The 23025-nt window shown below is 35.7% G+C and overlaps 1 protein-coding gene across 1 annotated transcript in view; it reads right to left on the minus strand.

Moving 5' to 3' along the window:
• Positions 1–1910: 1910 nt before the first annotated feature.
• The window catches only part of TOPAZ1 (testis and ovary specific TOPAZ 1), a 38131-nt gene continuing 17016 nt past the window's right edge, over positions 1911–23025 (minus strand). Inside the window, exons 8-21 of the mRNA XM_062496599.1 lie at positions 22205–22342; positions 17914–17977; positions 16686–16837; positions 16408–16500; positions 16008–16123; positions 15045–15111; positions 13876–14050; positions 12337–12437; positions 8825–8990; positions 7868–8032; positions 6673–6876; positions 5424–5604; positions 4587–4777; positions 1911–1972 (exon numbers count right to left, since the gene is read on the minus strand). Of these exons, the coding sequence (XP_062352583.1) occupies positions 1911–1972; positions 4587–4777; positions 5424–5604; positions 6673–6876; positions 7868–8032; positions 8825–8990; positions 12337–12437; positions 13876–14050; positions 15045–15111; positions 16008–16123; positions 16408–16500; positions 16686–16837; positions 17914–17977; positions 22205–22342 (1875 nt within the window). The remainder of the gene's footprint in view (positions 1973–4586; positions 4778–5423; positions 5605–6672; positions 6877–7867; positions 8033–8824; positions 8991–12336; positions 12438–13875; positions 14051–15044; positions 15112–16007; positions 16124–16407; positions 16501–16685; positions 16838–17913; positions 17978–22204; positions 22343–23025) is intronic.

Below are 23025 nucleotides of genomic sequence, written 5' to 3' on the forward strand. Positions count from 1 at the left end.
GTAACATGCAGCATGTTTTTCACTTCCCAACAGAAGCCAATCAGTCATATAAGCAAATTGTCTGGACAATTACGCAAATGGAAAAATAAATTTAATTTATTCAACGGAAAAGCATGCTGTTTGTTTTACCTGGAATTTATTTTAACTTGTGGAGGAATAAAATAAATTGGGTGAGGTCATCAGCAAATGCCAGTCCAAGATACCAGCTCCACTGCTTATGGTACACATTTTCCAACAGAGCACCCCTATCCTGCTCCAGCGTGCAAATTAATTCCTGCTTTTTAGCTAAGTATCAACATTTATTGTGCTGATGGGAATATTACTGTGGCTTTATCTGGTCACAATATTCCCTATCTATTCCCAGGACACATCCCACTAGCTCAGCAAGAGCTGCACCGATTTCCAAATGGAAAGCTTGTTTTATACCAGATAAAATTATCATCTGGAAAAGTCTGTATTTTGATATCTTGAGTCCTAACAGAGAATTTTAAACATTCTTGCTTCTTATTTCTGAGTTGCTACAAGTGGTACTTGGAACTGTTTTTTCCTTACTCGTTTGTTTCTGTTTTGGTCCTTGGTCTGTGGAAGGTCAAAAAAGAGCATTGGTTTTGGCAATCCCATCACATGCAATGGTCCACAACTCTTGAGACAATCCTGCCAGTATAATTTTGACACTACACATCATTCTAGTAATTTAAACAAAATAAAATTTTTGCAGGAGTTAAGACTGAAAAATGTAGAGCTGGATTTGCAAGAAAACCCTCTCCACTAAAAGCACAGACGCAAGACGCATCTGGAGAATGTGAAAGGACAAGGAATTGCTTTTACTGTGGCTGAATTTTACTAAGTTTCGGAGTATGACATTGAGACTTTAGTAATTAAACTTCTACTACTATAGCAGAGACATTTAATTTTACTATTTCTCCTCAACTGAAACTCTCACTAACACCCCTTTGAATTCTTCAGTGAACTGAGCACAGTCTGTAACCCTGGCTGTAGCCTCCACTTCCAGTTAAAGCTGGAAGCTGGCCATCTCCACAGCTGGGAGTTTTAGCCCAATTTATTTATGAGCACTTGCTACATTCCGTGCTCTGGTGTAGTGAAGAATTGCTGAGTCTGACTAATTTCACACTTTCTTCACCTCCTCATGCCACCTACCATCCTCTAGACTCTTGTAGTGGTGACAAGATATTAAACTCTCTACGTCTACTTCCCTGCTTGCCTATCTTGCTGTGTATCTAAGAGTATTCATTACAGGAATCTGAACAGAATTAAATAATTTAATGACAATACAGACTCAGATTTTGGAATGCTTTATATAAATATTAAAAAACATTTATTAACAACTTAACAACTCCTCAAAAATGCTGCCCCTTCTTCCCCCACTGCTCTTTATAAAACACCATAAAACTATCAAGGTCCTTTTCCCAGCTTCTCACCTCTGTACCACATTTTGAAATTCTCAAAATTATCAATATTTTGAAATAAAATTACGGTAAGTCTTCCAAACCACATTATTCTGTTTTAGTTACAAGAAACTGTCCATACCCAACAAAAATAATCTTTCCAAGAGCACAGTGTGTAATCAGTGAAAACTGAACAAAGATTTTCACAGAGGGAATTTCTCATGCATTTAACAACATACTGAGGGAGCACAGTGTTGTCTACTCCAAGCTACTGAACACAGCACAGGGCAGTTTTTATTTTTACATTTTCCCTCTCTCTGCAAACAAACAATTTCCTATATGAAAAATTATACCAAATAAGTTGTTAAATATCAAACACAGAAATTCTTTCAGTTTAACTATATTGAGAGAAAGCAAAAATATGGACATTGTCTACTGCATGGCTGGCTCTGCAAAACTGCATTGCCTCTGTTGTGCCAGGATATTTTTTCCATCTTTCCAGCCTCATTTCCATTCTACTGTGGACAAAAACAACAGTTTTGTCCTGTTTGGCACATGGAATTTTTCTAACCAAAATATAGAGAATGTTACACAAGAAACCCTTCTGGCCTTCTGACACACATCAAAATTAGGATATTTGCATTGTATTTCACGTGGATCCAGACAGAACAAAAATGTGAAATAAGGGACTTAACAGCAAAGTTGTTTCAATTGCCTACTGGTTTATCATGGTGATACAGGGAGAAACATTACATTGACACAAACACCAGAAGCCTCAGTTGTAAGAAAACTTCTGAGCAATGATGTAGGGAGCTTGCTTTGCTTGTTAATATAAAACATGACTGAGATTACATCCTATCAGCTGAAGACGATACTCAGGAGATGGAGCCAAAACATTGCAAAAATTTTACACAGTTCCAAGTCAAGCTTGAAGGTCAATGATTAACTTCTATTTGAAAAATAAAGCAACATTTGGAATTTTGTTCTGGGGATGATCTAAGTGAAAATTCAAGGTTGCTTATAGTGAAAAAATTCTGCTGTCTGTAGAACATCCCAAGTTTTGAAGCCATACAGATTATAAAGAGAACTTTGTCCTTCTGCATCTGTCAAACACACTATTAGCCACATCGGGTACCACTCACAGAAACGTGGGATTTAGCTGAGAGTCAGATAGCCTCTGTCTAATTCCAAGGGAGATTAAGCCACAAAGGAGCTTACAAGAAGTAATGAGCAAAAATTACTTCATTTCTTACTACCAGTTTTAGTTTGTTGGAACCTTCCAAAATTGCTCTTTCCATGAATGCTGGAGTAGCTGCAAGAGCATCAGTTTAGAGCCCTCACCTGAAACCTGATTACTTCTAACCCAGTCTTTCAGCTACTGGGAAGCAAAATCAGCAGAATCCAGTTGGATTTGACCAGGTGGATACATTTACAAATGGCCGAACCATCTTCATGAATGTGAAGAGGCAGAACCCAACGTCTGTTTGGACCAGTGCCAACTGTATTCTAAGACTGAGGTGAACAGCTCCTACAGAACTGCCATCTGGTACCATTGGTACTGGATCTACCATTTTTTTACAAGGCAAGCAGATGATCCCTACAGAAGAATGATACCCTGTGAAAAGACAAGAGCCTCTATCCTAGCATTTCTCTGTACAGCTGGCACAGGAGGAAAGCAGTGATCTTGGTGGTAATCAGATTCAATCCTCTCTCTTGCAGTAGCAACTCCCTAACAGACTGGATGAGAAGCGGTACTGAAAAAGGTCAGTACCTAGCCCTGAGGATGTCAGGAATCCAACAAGTGATGATCAGATTCATGACATCAGATGAATGGCATAAAACCCAAGACTGGAGTGGCAACCTTCTCCAAAGAAAAAAACCCTGGATACCAAAACCCTCCACACAACCATCCAGTACTAAGGTCATGATGCCTTTCATGATTTAGAGCTGCAAAGGCACCTGCAATAATGGTGCTGGAACTGGGAAAAGACTTGTGCTACCCCAAAGAAGAGACATTTTCCAAACACTGAGGTCCTGTGCCACCATCTTAATCTCACTTCTAATGGAACAGCCTAAAAACTCATGAACTTCTATAGGTAAAAGAACTGAAGTGTTCAGAACAAAAGGCTTTAAAATGGATGGAGAGCAGGACCAAAAGAGCTGTATTATTGGCAAGTTTATGAAGGTTGGTGCTGGAGATCTAAACAGCACTACGAAAGTGGAGAGCTCACTAAGTATCAACTTTGACAGAGGTTGTATTGTTTTGCTATGAGAGGTTTTATAGTATTAAATGTTTGGTTCTTCTTATTCAGGCTGTAGAGTGTGACTTAAGCAACTCATGCTTGGAATGTGATTCAGGATTTTCACACTGCTAGAAGTCTCCATCTCATCATGCAGTTGGCAGAACCTAAAAGATGGGCAAAACCACCTTTCTCTAAGAGCACAATCAAGGGAGAAAGCAAGTTTTCCTTTTCAGTGGAAGTATACATATAAACAAATTTGAAACCATACACAAGCTATTAACTATATAAAATAAATATCTAATTCAATGATTAACTAAACCTTCAGCTGTGAGCAACATGTAGGCAGGCTCTCAGTTCTGCGAAGAAAGGTATCCTAAACCAGGCATGTCTCAAGTCATTTTGAGGTTATTTTTTTCTCAGTGCTTTTTATTGGGCTTTTGGAGTGGAGCAAAGAAACCAAGATCTAAGGTACAAAGAGTTGGGACAGTGACCTCACAAGTTACTGTGAGGCAGACAAAAGAAAACAGGTATTACTTCTACAGACTATGAATGAATGTGGAAAATACCTCACTCAAGAACAACAGATGCACTCAACCAATGCACTTACCTACACTTTTATCTATGCTTATACTACACTTATATGATTATCTGCTGGAAAAAACAAGCTAAGTGCTAATTCTTTGTAAGAATGGAGAACGTAGGTTCTGAGGCTGCAGCTTCCTCATTATCTGGTGATACCATTGCAAAACATCTATATAAGTCAGTGTGACAGTTTATATAGTTAGGGAAAAAAATTACTCTTTCTGTGTTGCTATCTGGATTATCATCAATATAGTATTTAAAACCTCAACTTGAATTTGAAACCTTGCTGTAAATCAGTAAGACACAGTCCGGCCATGATGGAAACTATTTAGTAATTACTGAAACAGCCAGACCTTCTCAGCCCATTCCATATTCTCCTGAAGCCATTTTAGAGCAGATGAATGTTCCAGGCTGTAAACTTCTTCCCTATAAACGTTCATTGTCACATGCTTAAGAAAAAGCTTTGGATCAGATAAATGAGCTGCCCGGATCAGCTTCTCCACTGCCCTGTGATAGGCACTGTTATTCTGAACTGCATCTTCAGATCTGTAAGGGAATTTTAACAAATATAAAACTAGGTACGCCATACAGGCCCAGTATCACTTGCCTAACACTCTATATTGGCAGGAAAAATATAAAAACATTAAAAAAATGCCTTGTATTTTTCACTGATAAATACTATGCTATTTCTAGACAGATTATATTATTGTTCTGAAGAATTAAAAAATTATAGAAAGTGTATTTTTAACATATTTAATGGTAAAGAAAAGTAATCTGCTTTAATGCCAGGGCAAAGTAGCTCTGCAATATTCACAGCACATTTCATGAAAAAATGTCTCTGGGCTGAAAAATTCAGTAAAGGAATGTAAACAATTTAATGAACTGGATATAGCAAGAATTCATGTACATGCTTGAATCCATAAGGTTTACTCAGTTTTGGCATGTAATCACTTCTGGAACAAGACTGTGCCTAAGTGACATGCCTACATTTTTTGGAAGAGCAGATCTTACTCTTTAAGAAAACAAGCAGATGTACAGTAGCATAAACATGGAAACAAGGGATAAAAATCTTCCCATTTATCCAAGGAGCAAAAAGAAGAGATGCATTCTTAGGGAAGGATAAGGAAAACAAGATTACTTACATGATCACATGAATAAATACAATCAAAATGGTACATATCAGACAACAAACCTTTTCAGTATTATTTGAAGAGCCTGACTAGTCCTTGGACTTTGAATATCACTGGCGTTTGAAACAAGAAATATTTCAATGGTCAACAGCATCTCAATTTCAGACAGGTAAGAGGGAATCTTCAGAAGTTTGTGATATAAATTTCCCTGCAGCTCTGTGTAACAACCTAGTGATAAAGCATCTGTGAGTAAAAGCAGAAACATAAGGAATTAGGATTACCAATACTAAACATAGATATGTTTGCTTCTGTCTGACTAAATGTGGAAAAACGCCAACCCCAAACCCTTAATGGATTTTACTATTTCACCTATGAAATGGCCTGATTTGAGAACACATCACACAGCATTCACATGTAATATTCATGGCTATGAAATGTTTGGATTTATTTTTTTTTCAGTGAGTTTTATCAGCTATAATTAAAAAGCTCTGTCAGAAGTTTGAGGATACCAAATGTGTCATAGCACAAGTACAATTTAGGAAGGTCAGACAGAAGCTGTTAATCATGGTCAAAGTGAGAGAACATTTGAACAGTATCTCCCGCTTTGCTCCTCTCTCTTCTGTCAAATGATCCCAGCAACCCATCATATACAGACAGCATTTCAGGAGGAAAAAAAAGAGATGAGGAAAAACAGTAATTTCAATGTTAACAAAACCAAATATCTATGCCAGGAAGGATGGACTCTTAAAGAAATCTGCTAACCTCAACAATTGTAAGACAGAATCAAAGAGTAAGTAATGTGACGATACGGAGACACCCTATGCACAGTGGCACACCCAGTATTATGTCAGCTCAGAAATGAGGAGTTGAAAACAATTACAGACTATTAGCTTTTAGTTGAAAGGAATTTTCTTATAGTTAGGAAAAAACTAATTAGCTAGACTTCTCAAATCCTAAATATTATACCACTGCAGAGATGCTGGTACACTTCTAGAGAGAAGTATGAGGAAATCTAATTTGCCTAAATGAAAATGTGAAGATGATGCACTTTTCAAACATTTCAGGGCTCACACTGAAATACTGAAACTGAATGTAAAACAGTAATTTTATCACAATTACATTTATTTCATGCCTGATAGTATGCACTGATTCTTATTTTCAAGTGACCATTTCCTAATTAATATTTTGATTACAAATAAATTCCTGAGAAAGACATAGAAAGTACCATTTTTCTTTTTACTCATACTGAAATGTTATGAGCACATTATCTAAAGAATGTAAGGTGAGGATACTGTTTAAGAAGCAACTTACTTTTGTAATAGGTCCTAGCTTTGGACAATAAAGAACTTCTTCCCAAAGCCGTGATTAATCCTCTAAGTAAAACAAAATCAATAGCAATCTTCCTGGAAAGCATGAAGTCTACTGCAGAAGATGAGACCGCAAGGTTCTTGTTCTCAAAACAGGCATTTATCAACTTGTTAAAAAGGCAGCTGTATTGAGAAGCATCTATAATATCTGAAATGAAATTAAACTACTGAATTAATTCAAATGCAAATCTAGTTGAAGGACTGTTTCTAAATCAGAACTCTCGCCCTTATCAGCAAGATGGAACAAGGTTGGGAAAACATGAATGCTTTATTCATCGGAAGTCTTTTCATACAGTAGGTCATTCATATTGTGAAGGACAAGTGTTAAGGTTCAAGTAATAATTTGCTTCCAAAACCAATAGAATCAGAGAAAAATACATTTACTTGCTCAAGCCTATAAATACAATCTTCACCTGATCTCTCATATTTAAGATTTCCACCAATAAAAATCCCCTTGGTTTTCTGCTTCTACTCTTACTCTGAACTGTCTCCCTTTCGGCAGGAATGAGCAGCCTTGTATTCACATCATAACTCAAAGAAATAGATCCTTTCAGTATTCTCTAAAGTAGATGGTCTTCCAACCAATCTCTCCTAACGTACCTAGAAGTGCCAGTACACAGTGAGACCTACACACAGGAATCAGCTGAGGTTTCCTCAGTGGAGCCTAAGTAACTATGTATTGCATTTTGAAGTATTCATCCAAAATTTGTCAGATAAATAGAGCCTGAAAGAGCACTTGGTTCTTAACATGGTATACAAGAGATGCTTAGGTTAGCTACCTCAGTTAAAGAAAAAATCCCCACCTCAGTCATCTGAAATTGAGATAAAATAAAATTAAAATATCCCTATTTCAGCTCACTGTATAGATTGTGTATGATCCTTAAAAAGTTAATGGGTCTTTCTGTAAAGTAACAGAGCAAAAGAGGATGTGCACACACACCTATCCAAGTGTGTGTGCACAAGTGCAGCAAGAACTGCAGAGCACAACACATACTTAAGTGACACTATACTCTTTGGAAAACAGAAACAGGCTTGTATCTCACTTCTTCAGTAAGTTTTAGCTAGAAAACACTACAAGAACAGCACAGAATCATCTGTTAAATTTTTACTCTTCACACAGTATCTTTTTCTTTACTTACCAGAATGTTTCTGCAAACCTGGTAAGTTCTGCAGAACTTCAAATGCTTGCCTGTACAAACTCTTCCCCAGATATTTGTGCACTATTGCACATAACAGATTATGTCGATTGAGGATGTCCATTTTATCACAGGGCCACAATGGTGCATCCGTAATCCATTCTGACTCTGTGGCAAACAACAGTGCAGCGTTATTTCTAGGAACTGGAGCTTCTGGATGTCAAGACTTTGGGCCATTGAGAACATACTGTAAGCTGTACCATGACACAAACTTCAGAATTGCACAGAAAGTGCAGCTCAACTTATTAATAATTCATTCCTCATGACCAATACTCCTTAGACTGATTCTCTGAACCTTTATATATAACCTTTATTTATAACCCTTCTGTGAAATATCACTGCAGTAAAATGGACTGTCAGTGGCATATATAGATATGCATATATCTATGTACAGCTATAAAACTGAACTGCAAATTTACATCCTCAATATCACTTTACTGCATACATTCTGTTCTTTTTACTTCTGAATTTCTTCTCTTTTCAGCAGATCAGAGTTCCAAAAAGCCATTATAATGCAGAAAGATGGTACTGTTCTAAAGCAATTATATTAAATGGTGATACTGTCAGTTGCAAAGGAACACTGCATCGACCCAATCCAGAAATTTGATACTGAATGTCCCCTGGTTGAAAGGAGAAGTACACGGACATCATTTTCCAAGCTGCACTTCTCCCTCACTATGGCAGACTTTTGGGTAGAATGGTGTTGATGTCTGAAAAAATTAGTTGTAGTATTTCTTACACATATCAAGAAGAATATTAACCAGTAAGATGCTCACCTTTCCTTTACTGCCTCAGTATTACTAACAGTATTTAGTAACACACCAGCTTGTAACTTTTATCTGAAATCTGTCAAAGAAGTGAACTGTTCAAATTCAAGTCAAAATTGTAAGACAGGCTTACCTCTCAATACCCTAATTGCTCCATCCAAATTTCCAGAATGAAGAAAGATTTCTGTAGCTTTATTAACAATCTGACATCTGGATGCTGTCATCCCTGGACCTATAAGTCCTTTCAAGACTGTAAAATGTATCTGTAGCTCATGCAGTTTGTCCAAAACCTTGCTTCCCTAGTGTAAGAGGGAGAGGGAAAGGGGAAAAGTCAGAGAAAGCAATGATATCAGTGAACACAGAGTATATTTACATAAAATTGAACAGATTTAATTTGGTGACACAGATTTATAGGTATCAATGCAGTTATCCAAACTGAGTCAGGGGTGAAGTATAGTAAAATTTCAACTGAAAAGTTTAGGTTTTTTTTTTTACTATGTAGACAAAAAAATTCTACCAACCTATTGTTGAAGAGTTCCAAACACACCATTACCCATAACATTATTTCTACTATATAATACCCAATACAGTATTTTTAATATACTTTGTAATTAATTCGTATGTGCTTACTTTGGTTTATTAATACTTTTAGTTTTGATTCCATTCAGCACTCCACAATCTACAAAATTCTAAAAGACCATACAGTGTTTTCATTTTGCAGCTGAGATGTAATTGTTAAACTGAAATAATTACTCCAGCACAAGTCAAAGGAAACACTGATGACTGTATGCAGCAGGACAATAAACTGAAGAGGTTGGGCCTATCTAGCCAACACTCTAACAACCAACAACTTTATTATCAGATTCCAGACTGATATGTAGACTAATTTTCTACAGAAACTTCATCTTAACAACTTTTTGGCTGTCCCTTTCTGTCAAAAAAGGAAGAAAGGTAGCAGTCTCAAAGGCAATTAGGATCTGAATCTAAAAAAGAAGATGATCAAGCCACGGCAAGATATCAAAACCATGTCCCCAGCAAGGCATGGCCAGGCAGAATTCTGTACTTGTTCTACCTGGCTGCACCTTGCTAGTCAAGCAACATAGACAAAACTCCAAACCAGATGTGCTTCAGCTCTTGCTTAGTGGGTGCATCAATGATGAAGTGGCTTACTAAAAACTGTGGTGTGTGTGAGCGTGCATTGTCATGGCAGAACAAGGGCCATGGTGGCAGAGGGAAAGAGGTTTAGGAGAACAGGGTTGTTGGCAGAAAATTACTTTTTAAGAAGCTTATTTAAAAAAAAGCTTTATGCATATGTACATACACACTATGGACTTAGTATGTGCTCAAAATGGGACACTTATGAAGGCCTAAGGGTATCTGCAATCTTTTATTTCAACATAACCCATAAAAAATAGTAACATTAACGGCAGTTAACATTTAAAGTGCAACCCATTCAACTGTAGATGTATGTGGCTGAAGGGGAAAATACATACCAGAAAGGCTCAGGTGAAACTTGAAATCTAAGTGCAAACCAGATATGAAATATAAAATTAAGGATGATCTGTATCTATTCCACACTTCTGGCAAAAGAAGGGACCACTAGGAAGTGGTCTTTATAGGAAGACGGAAAGTATGCAGCTAAAAGCAGAAAAATGATCCTTAAAGGAAGGGCCCTCAAAATGCAGTTGAGGAATGAGATCCTTAGTTGGACTAGAACCTCTGACCAGTTCTCTGAAATACTAAAAACTGAGTAAAAATAAACCATAGTGATGTCTTTCAAGAAAAAGTTAAAATAGGAAGTGGATGAAAGAGCTGCCAAAGGAGCACTGATGTTACAGAATTCCCTACAAGTAAATATCCAGAAAGCAGTCTAGTGTTTCTTGATGAGCTGTCTCCATACAAGACATACTTACGTTGCATGTTTTTGTGAGGTACATCTGTTTTATGAACTTTCCTTATCTCTTACAAAGAAAATTCTCTTCAGAACCAAGCAACATATGTATTTTACCCCCAAGAGCCACCAAAGTTCTGCAATAAAGGGGTTTGGTGTTCTTGAAGGAAAAATGATATGAAAAGCACATTTAGAGTTTCAGGCAGTCTAACATTTTTCATAAAAGAGCACAGGGCATGTCCTAAAGCCAAAATTAATGTGCGCAGAACAGGAAGAGCAAATCCATTGCTACCTTACTTTATGGACTACCTTTTGGGCAAAAAAGACATGGACCAAGTAGATACTAGTCCATAACCCCAGGATTAGGGATTTATCTGATATATGTAATGGAGTGAAACTGCTAAGAGAGAGGCAAGAATGACAGCTTCCTGAAGCAGAGATAAATTTGGGATCTGCCAATTCTGATAAAATTCATTCAGAGCAGAGCCTCATTCACACTCAATTATGGTCAACACAGGTTGTCTACAACCTGTTTGAGGATCTTGGTCAGTAATCTCTTGAGAAGTAGGTTTGATACCTAACACAAGGCTCTCAAAGAAACAAAGATCTTCTGCTCTAGACATGAAAGAAATCATAGTATTGTAAGAAGCATTTACTTTCAGTAACTCTTGTACAAGAACAATGCTACGCATACTTTTCACACCTTGCACCTCTGAAATTAGGACATGAAGATGAATCTCCTTAAAACATCAGAGGCTGTGCAAAACAAGATAAGGCTCTTCAGATGGATCTGGAAAGCAGTTAAAATGTCTGAAGGCACACAAACATTATATGCTGAAAAAAGCAGCCAAAATCCAAGCCAAACTAAACTTCTTCAGTGGGCATGTGAGCACTACCACTCCTCAATGCCAACAATTTAGATTCTCTCTTCTGTGGTCAGAAGTATCTTAACTGTTCTAACTGCTAAGTTTTATGGAACAAAAAAGCCTGAAGACTTCTAGTGCAGTATTATACAAGTGCTAATGCAAAGACCCTCTCTCCTTTCCTTTACTCTTAAACAGTACCACACTGTGCTGCAACTTGATAGGGACCTGCTGAAGGCCACTCAATTCAAGAAGCTGATGCTGCAAAATTAATGGTTCATCAGAACAGGTATCCTGTCTCTAGTCTCACAGAATTTAGAAACTTGGATTTAGTGGAAGAAAAGTACTTCCAGCAGCTCTGGGGAACAGGCAGTTCACCAACTGCAGCCGTGCTACACTGCTTTTCTGTCTTCCTGGCCTTATCCATTCCATTTGAGGTTAGATGCAGAAGAACCAGTGCAGGAAACTGCCCAAACTTCTCAAAATATCACTTCAATTGGGAGGTCTTAGAATGCAGCATGATTGCCAGGCAGAAGAAAGTGATGTTTCTGGGAACTAATCCCATCAGCACCTCACCCCAGAATCTCAGGAAGACCCGTTTCTTAGTTCAACCTCAGCCTTTCAACCTCAGCTCAGAAAAAACACAAGATGAACATGAGCAACCAGTTTCTAGTTTGCAAGACCAAGTTATGATAGGCTCCATAGAAGACTACTGCTCAGAAAAGCACAATACAATGCTTTGATCCAGCTGGCCAGTTAGGAAGTACCAAGATGGCAGGGAGGCAGGTGGCACACCCAGTCATTCCACTAGAGAAACTAGAGTTTAATATCCAAAAAGAGAAATTACTAATTCTTTTTTTCTTCCAGTCAGGTTCCATTAGCTCTGCATACCTTTACCCACTGCAGTACTTTGTGATACGAATACATTACACTTATCCCAGTCCTTCCAATGAAAAGTCTGTCTGCTTTATTATGGTGTGAATTTTTCATTACTGGAAAGAAAAAGAAAAGGGCTTATTTATTTATTTAACATGTAAATGCAGTTTTAAAGAAATTGCACATTTCAAAACCACAGTAGTTGTGAAAATACTAAATAAATTTTCTGAAATATTTGCCATTGAAAGTAACAACTTCCTAAGTCATCCATAAAATGCTTTGACATGTAATGGCCCAAGTTAGTAACATCATCATTTGTAAAGTAAGCTTTACATTTTCTGGCACCACAAAGGAATTCTGGTAATTGCAGAACTGAGTAATTACAACCTCTTTGGAAGCACTTTTAGAATTTTAGAGCAGCAGTCTCAAAGTAGGGTGGGAGCACAACAATCCATTCAGCTGTGGTAAGGAAATATTTTTTGTACTATTAGAAAATTAAAAAAAAGTAAAATACTTTAAAATGTAATGTTTATTTAATATTTATCTCATATTTGTAATTCCTGGTTCTGTGTGTGATTTATAGTGAATTTAATACACTGGTGTAGTAGCATATGTATATAATATATAAGTAAATAAATTGTGGGTGACTGCTCAAATATTTTTTACTGATGGAAGTGCCTATCAGCTGGGAGACCACCGCTCTAGTGAAGACAGACTAAGTTCCAAGCTCCAACAAAATCTCCTGTGTCACAACTGGAACTTCTGACAGCTTTTTTATGATATGAAAATCTGTGGTCAGGAAGGATATGTTAAATATCTGGAATAAATACTCATTATGTTTTAGTAGATAATACAGGTGGAAGAATATCTAAGTAATCCTTTGCAAAACGATTTAATATCCCACTGACACTTCACCAAACCACAGTAATCTGCAAACTCCTTAGGAAGAATGATACAGATAGACAAATGAAGGGGCACAGGGAGGAAAGAAGCAAGAAAGCCTGCCAGAACTATTAAAATATTGGGTTCTAGAGCACGCAGCCCTTGCAGACACCCTTTGTTCTTTAGAGAATACAATAACTCTAAAAATCCATCTTATTAAAAAAAAAAGAGCACAAATTACATACACGATTTAATCTGTTCAATGTGTTTTAACATCCACACTACTATATATATATTTACAGCACTAAAGTTTATTTATGATCTTAACAGTGTGACACTTTACATGAAAATACTTAAATACATTTGCCATCGTCCTGAGCATAGGCCATTTTTATTAAAAATCATGAAAAAAGATCATGAATTCTAGGTTCTCTTTTTGATTTCACAAAACTCGACTGTTCCTCCTTCAGAATCTTCCTTGACTTTAAGTGTAAGCATTTTACTTCTACTAGAAAATAGCTTCTACTGAACATTACAGCTGACTCTATTTGCACCTCAAAAAATTCAGAATATTTTAACATAAAATTAACTAATAATGAGAAAACGGTATGAATTAATTTTTTATCTCTTTTAAAAACTCTACAGAAAGCATTTCTTGCATCCTAATTTTACCTGCATCAGCAAAATCACAGAATGGGACTCTTGGTTTGTCTGTCTCAGAAGCTTTGGTTAGAATTTCAGCAATAGATAAAAACAACTTCTGAAGATCATCAAAATGTTCACATCCAGTTCTTGCATTAAGATACAAAGCTCCCAGCTTGGTCCAATCCCTTTTTTCCTTGCAATGCTGTAAAGAAGGAAAAGAATAAATATAAGCAAACCTGCTTCCAGAAAACCAAACAGAAAATATAGTGAAATTTGAGGTATGTACCTGGGATAGACTTAACAGAGAAAAAAATGGTGATGGAATGCTACTGCCAATAACCTTCATGTTCATATGGCAGTTACATGTTGCCAAACTTGCATGGACTGCTAATTACTTCTGTTCCTCAAGAAATTAAATTCCTTATTTCATGTCATGACCCCAATTGAGAAAGCTTATAACTTATTCATCCTATTTAGGAACTGGCATTTATTCAGTATTTTTTTTTCCATAATGCATGTTGAATTTATGGTTATTTTCTATGTGAATTAGTCTTTTGCTCGCCAGATCACTTGATGACTTTGGTGTTAAAGGACTAAAAAAAAATCAGTACTGCTTTTTTCCTTTTTATATTTCAATCTCTGGATCTACAGAGGATGTGTGATAATATGTAAACTGTGTTATAATTGTGCATGAGTAATCTGACCCTGAATATGGAAGTCCCAAGTGTCCAAATGAAGAATGCTTTACAGTATTTTCTTAGTCTTTAAAATACTGCTTAATGTTGTCAATTGCAGCTTTTACTACTGTGTGTTTTTATACTAGACATGAATTCTATTTGTATTAATAATTAACTAATGTATTAACATTAACTAATAATGTATTAAATGAATTTTTGGTGAGGAATGATGTACTACTACCAGTTACAACAAATGTAAAGCACAGGAAATAATTGCTTAAGGTTACAAAATCTTTGAATTAGATACAAAATGAAGATAAAAACTACAAGTATATAAATTAAAATACTGACATTACAGAAAGGTCAAAGACAGTTTTCTCCTGCATGTTAAGCCTTCCCAAACATGGCTTTGCATAAGCTCACTGTACTTAATAATAAAGCCCACTAATTAAAAAAATGTCTAGAAATTGCTATTTCATGAAGGTTTAAAAGAAGTCATGAAGAATACACATACGATACCTGAATTTCAGCCACTGCCAAGTTGTAGTCGAAAATCCATGTCTTTTCAAAATATCTTTCCTTAAATCTTTCATATGAAAAAAACAAAACCAAACAACTTAAATTTTAACACATCCTATTGAGCTAGCAGAAGGTCAACAACAAATTATCACAAACGAACATTAAACTGATGTGATTTTTGATCCTATTTGTTTCATATTACACAAACTGCACACTGAAAATGCTCATTTAAAATCTTGCCAAGGGAAGTTAGTGCATGTATTACACAAATAACTGAGCAGAGGTATTTTCACAGATGTTGCATATTTGGTTTTCACTAAGAATCAAAGGTATGTTTATGAATCACAAATTTAGTTTCTCAACTTGTGTGTGTGTATATATGATGCAGACAATACAAGAATGAAAGAGGATCACAACCTTGTTCAAGAGATGGAGAGGTACGAGCACTTTTTGAACAGATTTGACATTTTTCCCAGCATATCCCAGCAGTACTCAAAAAATGACCCTCCTCCCTAGCAGCGTTGGCACAAATGTCTATCTAGTCACACTATAAAGGAAACTAGAAAAGTATTCCAGATTATAACTAATCCTAGAAGGATTGTTTATTGCAGAAGTACTGTTGGCTTAAGTGGGCCTAAATGATATATTAAACCATGATGTTTCTAACTTGGCTAGCTATATAAACTTCTATCACAGCTGGCAGCAGATTGTACAATGATGATTGATATGGAAAAAACTAATAACTGTGGTCAGAATATAAGTTTTTATTTAACAGTGCTTGATCTTTGAAACCCAGTAGATTGACAGCACCTTAAAATACAATCAGGCATGATATGATAGTATTTTCAACCAACACATCTCTAAAAAATTCCACATAAATTTATAAAAACACATGTTGAAGAAGGAATTAGGAATTAGGAATTGTTGAAGCTGTAATTAGGAAATTGCTCCTTAAAGACATACCTGGATTTTATGTTCAAAACAGTACTCATTTCCCAACTGGAAACTTGCAATTGGTGAAGTAACTTAATAATGTAGTCAAAATGTTCTAACTCAAGGAAGATACCAGCATCAATGAGCTGTAATATCAGACAAGGTAAGAAAAGTAAGCATACAAAAAGTTGTGATGACAACGCATCTTCAGAGGTAAAGTGACAAACAACATTGGGAAAAACACATTGCAGTGAATCACAGTCAAAAATTAAGGAATAAATTAAAACTGATAACACAAATTCAGCTACTCACAATAACACTTTAAATATCATTTCAGTACTGTTTTTTAAATTGGTATGTTTGAGTTTTAAAACAAGCAACATATTTCAGAAATTCCAACAAGCAGCAGTAGTACAAATGAAACTCATACCTTACAGAAGGTACTGATTAATGTAGGCACAGCATTTCTTATATTCAAAGATGCCACATGCTCAAAAACTTTCAGAAGAACATCTACAGCTGGCTAATATAGACAGAAAAAAGCAGTTTTGCAACTCCATTCAATTAAAAAGCTCAGAGATTTTATAATAGGGTATTCTGAATTACTCCCCTCACCCAAGATTTGAGTACCAGTATTATAAATGGCATAGCACTCAAAAAAATAAAATTATGAAACTAAGATTTAAAAAATATTACAAAGTCACTTACCAGGGTCTTGATTTGTACAATTACATTCAATATCTGAAATACTTCCTGCAACATACAGTTGCTGAGTAATGAAACAAGAAGATCATTCAGCACTTCAGAAGCAAAATCTGCACCAGGAGTAACTTCTTTGTAATACTGCACAAATATCTGGACTGAAAAAGCAATTAAATTGAATTTCACTTTGGGGTTAATTGATGCTAACTATTTAAACAAGTTATTTCCTTACATTTTAGACACAGTGTAACAAGATTTAATTATCCAAGACATTATGGGACAGGGACATGGAGAAATATGGGTGAAAGGATCCAGTTTGAATACACTGTTAACCTTATCAGAATGACTATTCTGAAATATGTCATATCATTGAGCTGAGCACTGTAAGCCCTGTAAGTTCCGAGAAAGTTTAGCTGATCTGGTGCAGCACAAGAAGAATGCACAAACCCAGGTTACATTTGATACATGCATCAAGGTAGTAAGGCCTTTTCAGACAGGAAGCTCTAGGAGGTGAAGTGCTGTGTTACAGTGGATGGTCTCACACCCTGTTCCAGCACCACCCTTCCTTGACAGACACGTACAGTGGCCTGCAGTGCTACCCACATTAAAATACTCACGTGCTCAGCATGGGAACACGGCAGCACATGGCGCAGCTGAATTCCCCATTCTCATTCTACTACATTCTAAGAAGCTTTCAAAAACTTAAGACTCCTCAGGACCAGTACAAAAGGAATCACTGTCCAGAGTAAACACAAAACAAAAGCCCTTTCTGACTGAACTCAAAAGCTCAGATGGATGTGAATGAACTGCAGTCCCCAAAATGTGTTAACATTTGCATATGTGGTGTAAGGACTAAACTAAAGCTGTTGGGGTGCATGCAGTAGCAACACTTAATTTCAAGAGCTTTCATTCTCAAGCTTTTTGATTTTTGATGTTTGGCCAGGGTGTTCAAAAGCACCTTAATCAAATTTGGTTAAACCTCCTCCCTGCCTTATTTACATATTTGTACTCTCAAGTCTAGTTACAGTCGGGTTAAGTTCATTTTATGTGGAAATAAGATTTCTAAGAACCTCCTGAGGTGTGTATCTAAACTGAATGTATTCTTTGATTTGAAGTAAGAACTTTTTATTCACTGTTGACAGTAGCAACCATTTCTCTTTCAACAGCCTATTTAATTTGTTTCAAATAAGCTAAGTAACAAAGATACATCAACAGCTATTACTATACATCATACCTGCACGTTTTAGGAGGCCGGATTCTTTGATACTAATGTATGTTCTAAGAATTGCCATGCAAATCTGTAAAAAAATACATATATATATATAGTAAAATGTATATTTTACAGTTTATACCAAACAAAAAAACTAATCAAAAACATGAACTCTATTATATAATGAGCTTTACACTACCTCCATGTAAGCCATATATACTGATAAATTATATAGGAAGGTGATGAGGTCTGTAGACAAAGGCTCTGTCAAAAGGCCAGCAAATCAAACAGAAAAAATAATGCAGACAAAATGTTTGGGAAAGAAGCTGTTGGGACCACAAGTGTTTCCATGTGTGTGTGCATACTCATAGCAAACAAACAAACAAACAAGATCATTTGAAAATGCAGTTACTTCAGAATTAGCATAAATGTGGCAGACTGTAAACAAAGAAAGGGAAGTAAAAATGTGGAAGTGAAATGTGGTAAGTAAAAATTCCATTAATGTATCAACTAAGTAGTCAAAAAATCATCCAAAAATGAAGCTGGTGAAACCGATTGTCAAAAAGAATCATTCATAAGTACACAGCATAAAAAACTCCGAACCAACTTGATTTAATGAGCCATTTCACCACAGACTGAATTAGCTAAATAAATAAATAAATAAATAAATAAATCCACACCTATGTATTTTAATGCTATTTAGTACTGGAACATTCTTGTCTTATCATCTTAAGCTGTCAGCTTTGTGATACTTAAACATTTTGCTCCATCTCTGCAGATGAAAAAATAAAGACTGCTGATTTTATATCTTAGAATTCCAAGTTAGGGAAAACCCCCACCCCCTCTTAGAAATTCTCTGTCACTTCTGGAACATTTATGGTCTTTTTGCACAACAATATAAATTTTAATATTTATTTCCTTAATTTAATATTCAATACTATTTTGTGAAATAGTTAAATATTAAGAGACAGAAAATACCCTAAATTAGTAGTCATGGTACTACAGAACTGAATCAGGTTTCTTTTTACATACAATGTCAAAGTGACACAGGATTCACTCATGAAGCTCATTATACAACAAATGAAATAACATCAAAGCAGAAGATATTGGTTTATGGCCCAGATATCTTTCTTATTTTAAAATTATTAACCTGTTTATATAATCAAGCCAAAGAACACAAAAATTGTACATCTAAGTATAAATGAAGCTTATTGTTTTTATTTGGAAGCAGTATCACAATGCTGAGGTACACTCCAAGATATACCTTTCAGAAAATCATGTCAAATTTTTGATCATTTATGTATGTGAAGTGTCACTTGGGAAGAGATTAATTCACTTAATACAAATCTATACTCCCAGGTGCCTGAGGGCATTTCCAGAATAAACTTTAGCACATGCTTACAGTATGGAAATTAGTTTGCTTTCTTTTGGAATCCGTTCTACTCCTTCTTTGGACTGACTCCCAAAAAAGGCAAAGAGTGCATTTGGAGCTCTGATTGTTCCAAGTATTAGTGAAACTGCTTGGACAACCACTTGTAGTAGTATCCAATCATGGTTCATGCTGTATTACATTAATAAAAGAAACTGTGTTACTCATTTACACCTTCTAGAAGGCTTCAGTTGATTTAGTTGTTCTAGTTTTGAAAGGTGTAACTGCACCCACAGACTATGTAAAAATATGAGAATCTTTAAATTTTGAATTAGCTGTAATAGATTTTGAATGAAGGTACATGTAAGAGGTTATTCTTATTTTTAAAAGGCAGTATAAATCACACTATTCTGTCATGTATCAGTTGATTCCATGACTCATTTAACACAATTTAATAAAGGCCTCTGTATCTTACACAACCAACCAACTCCCCAGTAAAAACATGGTCCTACTACAACAGAAGAAAAAGCACAGGAATTCACTAAATACTTCAGCATCTCCCAGTCAGTGCCCACTCTATTGTTAAGTAAGGGAGACACCTCCATACTGCAGCCTTTATCTCAGTGAGATCAAAACCAGGATTTTTCTTACAAGAAGTTTCTGTACACTGTGGAGGCTTTGACATCCACAATTTCTATTCAGTGTGGCTGAAACTGACTAAAAGGTTCAAACGTCATTTAGTGGTGGTTAGAGACAGTAATAAAAGCACAGTCTAGAACCTCATTCTTTAAGAAGCCACATTAAAAACACAAAACCAAAATCCACCACAACAGAAGCATATATCCAAGGCCCTGAAGTTGTAAAACAACACTAATGAAGGCAGAAATCTTCCTATTTTATATCCTTTTTGTTTCCAGTTAAGAGGTTCATAGGATCAAGGAAAAGGAGAGTATGAAGTCACAGAAGTGTCATTTGAGCAAAATAATTTCCTGTATTAAGCTCACTGTCTCTTGCCCTTTCACTGAGGACCACAGAGAAGAGTCCAGCATCACCTCCTTTACCTTCTCCTCCATCACTGATATATATTTTTACAATTCACCTTCCCTTTAAATACTTTGGCAAGTATTTGAAACAGTCTTTTGTTTACTTTACCTAATACAACACAGATTTCACTGTTTCAAAATGAAAGGGATCTTTTAAAAAAACCCCAAAAATTGTACAACTTGCTGAGCTCAAGAGTATGCTGATCTTCAAAACGTATGATGTTTTATGAATTCACGCACTGCTGTGCTGTGTGATCAACTACAACTATAAAGTGCTAAATACTAGGAAGTTATGCCTTAAAGCATCAACCAGTTACTAATTGAAAAAGAAAAAACATTATGGGGAAAGGTATTTCTCTTCAAAAACTCTAGTAACTATTATCACTGAGAACACAGCTCTAAGCAGATGGACTATCAGTCTGAGTAACAGTTCTTCTCCTGAAGAGATTTATTCCTCCTGTGTAAGATTAGACTCCTTTATTGCTTCTTTACCTGTTTTTCATTTATGTACTTTGGTGCCACCATGAGGTGCTTGGCCTATTATCATTTTCAAATGGGCAGGTCTAAAAACAAACTCATACACAAATAAATAAATCTCAGGTATACTTTCAGGCTACCAAGGATGTTTGGCTACGTTTGGTGGGTTGAACAGTTAAAGTGTGCCGGAGTGCTGCATCACAAGTAAAATCAAACGAAATAGATTTTTAATAGTTTTAGGGAAATAATTCTTTAATGTGTCTGTAACATAATGAAGCACTGCAAACCACAATAATTCAGATAAACTAGCTGAAAATTACAAATATTCACTACAGCCTGCCAAAGATCAAACTTGAGAAAAAAAGGAAAAATGTTCCATACAAAACTACTCTCAAATTATCTTAGTATTTTTAAGATGTCATAAATAATATAAATTTTCAAATGGTTTAGAAATCATTAGCAAAAATATAAAGCAGCATATATATAGATATATATAAAGGAAATGAGAAAACATTAAGAAAAACAAAACCAAATTACACTGATGTACTTCAAAAATTCAGATGCAGTATATTTAAGGTATCGGTAAGATGGACAAGCTCCTTTAGATGTTAATTTTTTTTTAGCAATTATGTCTAACAGGTTAACTGCAAGTTAATTTTTTACATTTTGATTTGCAATTTTTTTACTTACTGACATCAGTGATAAAATTGCTCGCATACCAGTAGGATGGTAGGTAAAAAATAAATCTTGTAAAATCTGATGAGGACAAATTTATGCATTTGTTATTGGTTACTTGCTTTGATGCTTTTGTTTGCTTCTAACTTACAAAACTTCCATACAGCCAATTTCAAAATCGTTTTACATGTCAGTACAGTTAGCTTGTCTTGCACAGCTCTTGGAAGCATTAAACTCATAACATCTCTGTTAAATGGTTTGAAAACACATTTACTTTGCCCATTATTGGAAAACTATTCTTGCTTGCAAATATGATGAGAATTGTTGCTCTATTTAAGGAGATTACAGCATCTTAAAACAAATATGCCCATTGTAGCACAAAACATCCAGAAGGTAATATACCACAGATGGATTTTGGCTTTAACAATACATACAAAGTCTTTGCAAAAGGTTACTTGAAGTCTCTGATGCTCAGGATAGAAATGTCTCAGAATCTGCCCCTTCTACTACTCTGTATTTGTACAACCTAATTGTTGATGTGTGCTCTCTTAAAGCATCTACTAGTTCAAAATTATACAATTTAAAAAAAATCCCCAACTTTAGAAGACCTTGAGAAGAAGAATTTCTCAACAATCTGTTCATCCATCAATCTCTGATTGATTACTCACTTCCCATATATAAATGAACAAAGATGATGATGTTTTGGTTTTAAAAAGTGCTCACATTTACTTACTTCAATTAATATTTTTACCTTTTCATCCCCTTGTCCTGGAACATGACAGAACCAACATTTTGTTCTTTCACACCCACGTGAAGTCATGAAATAATATCTGCAGTATTTACGGGGCAAGTTAAGTGCATCAAGGATCTGCTGGACTGAATGACAAGTCTGGAATAAAATAAAATTACAACAAGCAGAAAAAGCTACATAATATTTCTTGAAAGCAAACGTGGTCTTTTTTTTAGAATTTCAAAATATCTACAAAGTATAAACAAAAGCAGAAAATGTGGTCTATAATTAAGCCTCTGAAACAACCCTCATCTCTATACTGTACTAGCAGCATTTCAAAGGACACAAAGATCAATCCTTTCTCAAGTCACTTCACTGTCTAATACAACAAAAGCCTGTCTTGAAGACCACAAACAGGGATAATGCAAGAAGTGCTAAATGAGATGGACAATGAGCAGAGAGGAGGGAGAAAGGTGACAAATTCCTGCACAGCTCCGAGTAACCATCTGAGAATTCTGGGGCATCAATTTCCTTGACTCTTTTTCAGTGCCCAGCATCATGGACAAAGCAGGCTGTCTTATACATGTGAAATCTTGTCTGCTTTTCAGTTCTACAAACACTATAAAGCAAAAATCATTATCTGATTTTGCTTAAGCTGGAAACAGAAATCAAGAGAACTTCACTGTGAAATAGCAGTCCCTTCATCACTGATTTTGTTCTCAGAAATTATACTTACTCAGTAGTAACACCTTTAAAGGTGCAAAAACATAAACACACAGATTCACAGTTTCTGACTTGATACATAGGGAACTGTCTGAACATCCACAAGAAATTTAGTGCCA

This window comes from Cinclus cinclus, chromosome 1 (assembly GCF_963662255.1).
Source record: "Cinclus cinclus chromosome 1, bCinCin1.1, whole genome shotgun sequence".
Classification (NCBI taxonomy): Eukaryota; Metazoa; Chordata; class Aves; order Passeriformes; family Cinclidae; genus Cinclus; species Cinclus cinclus.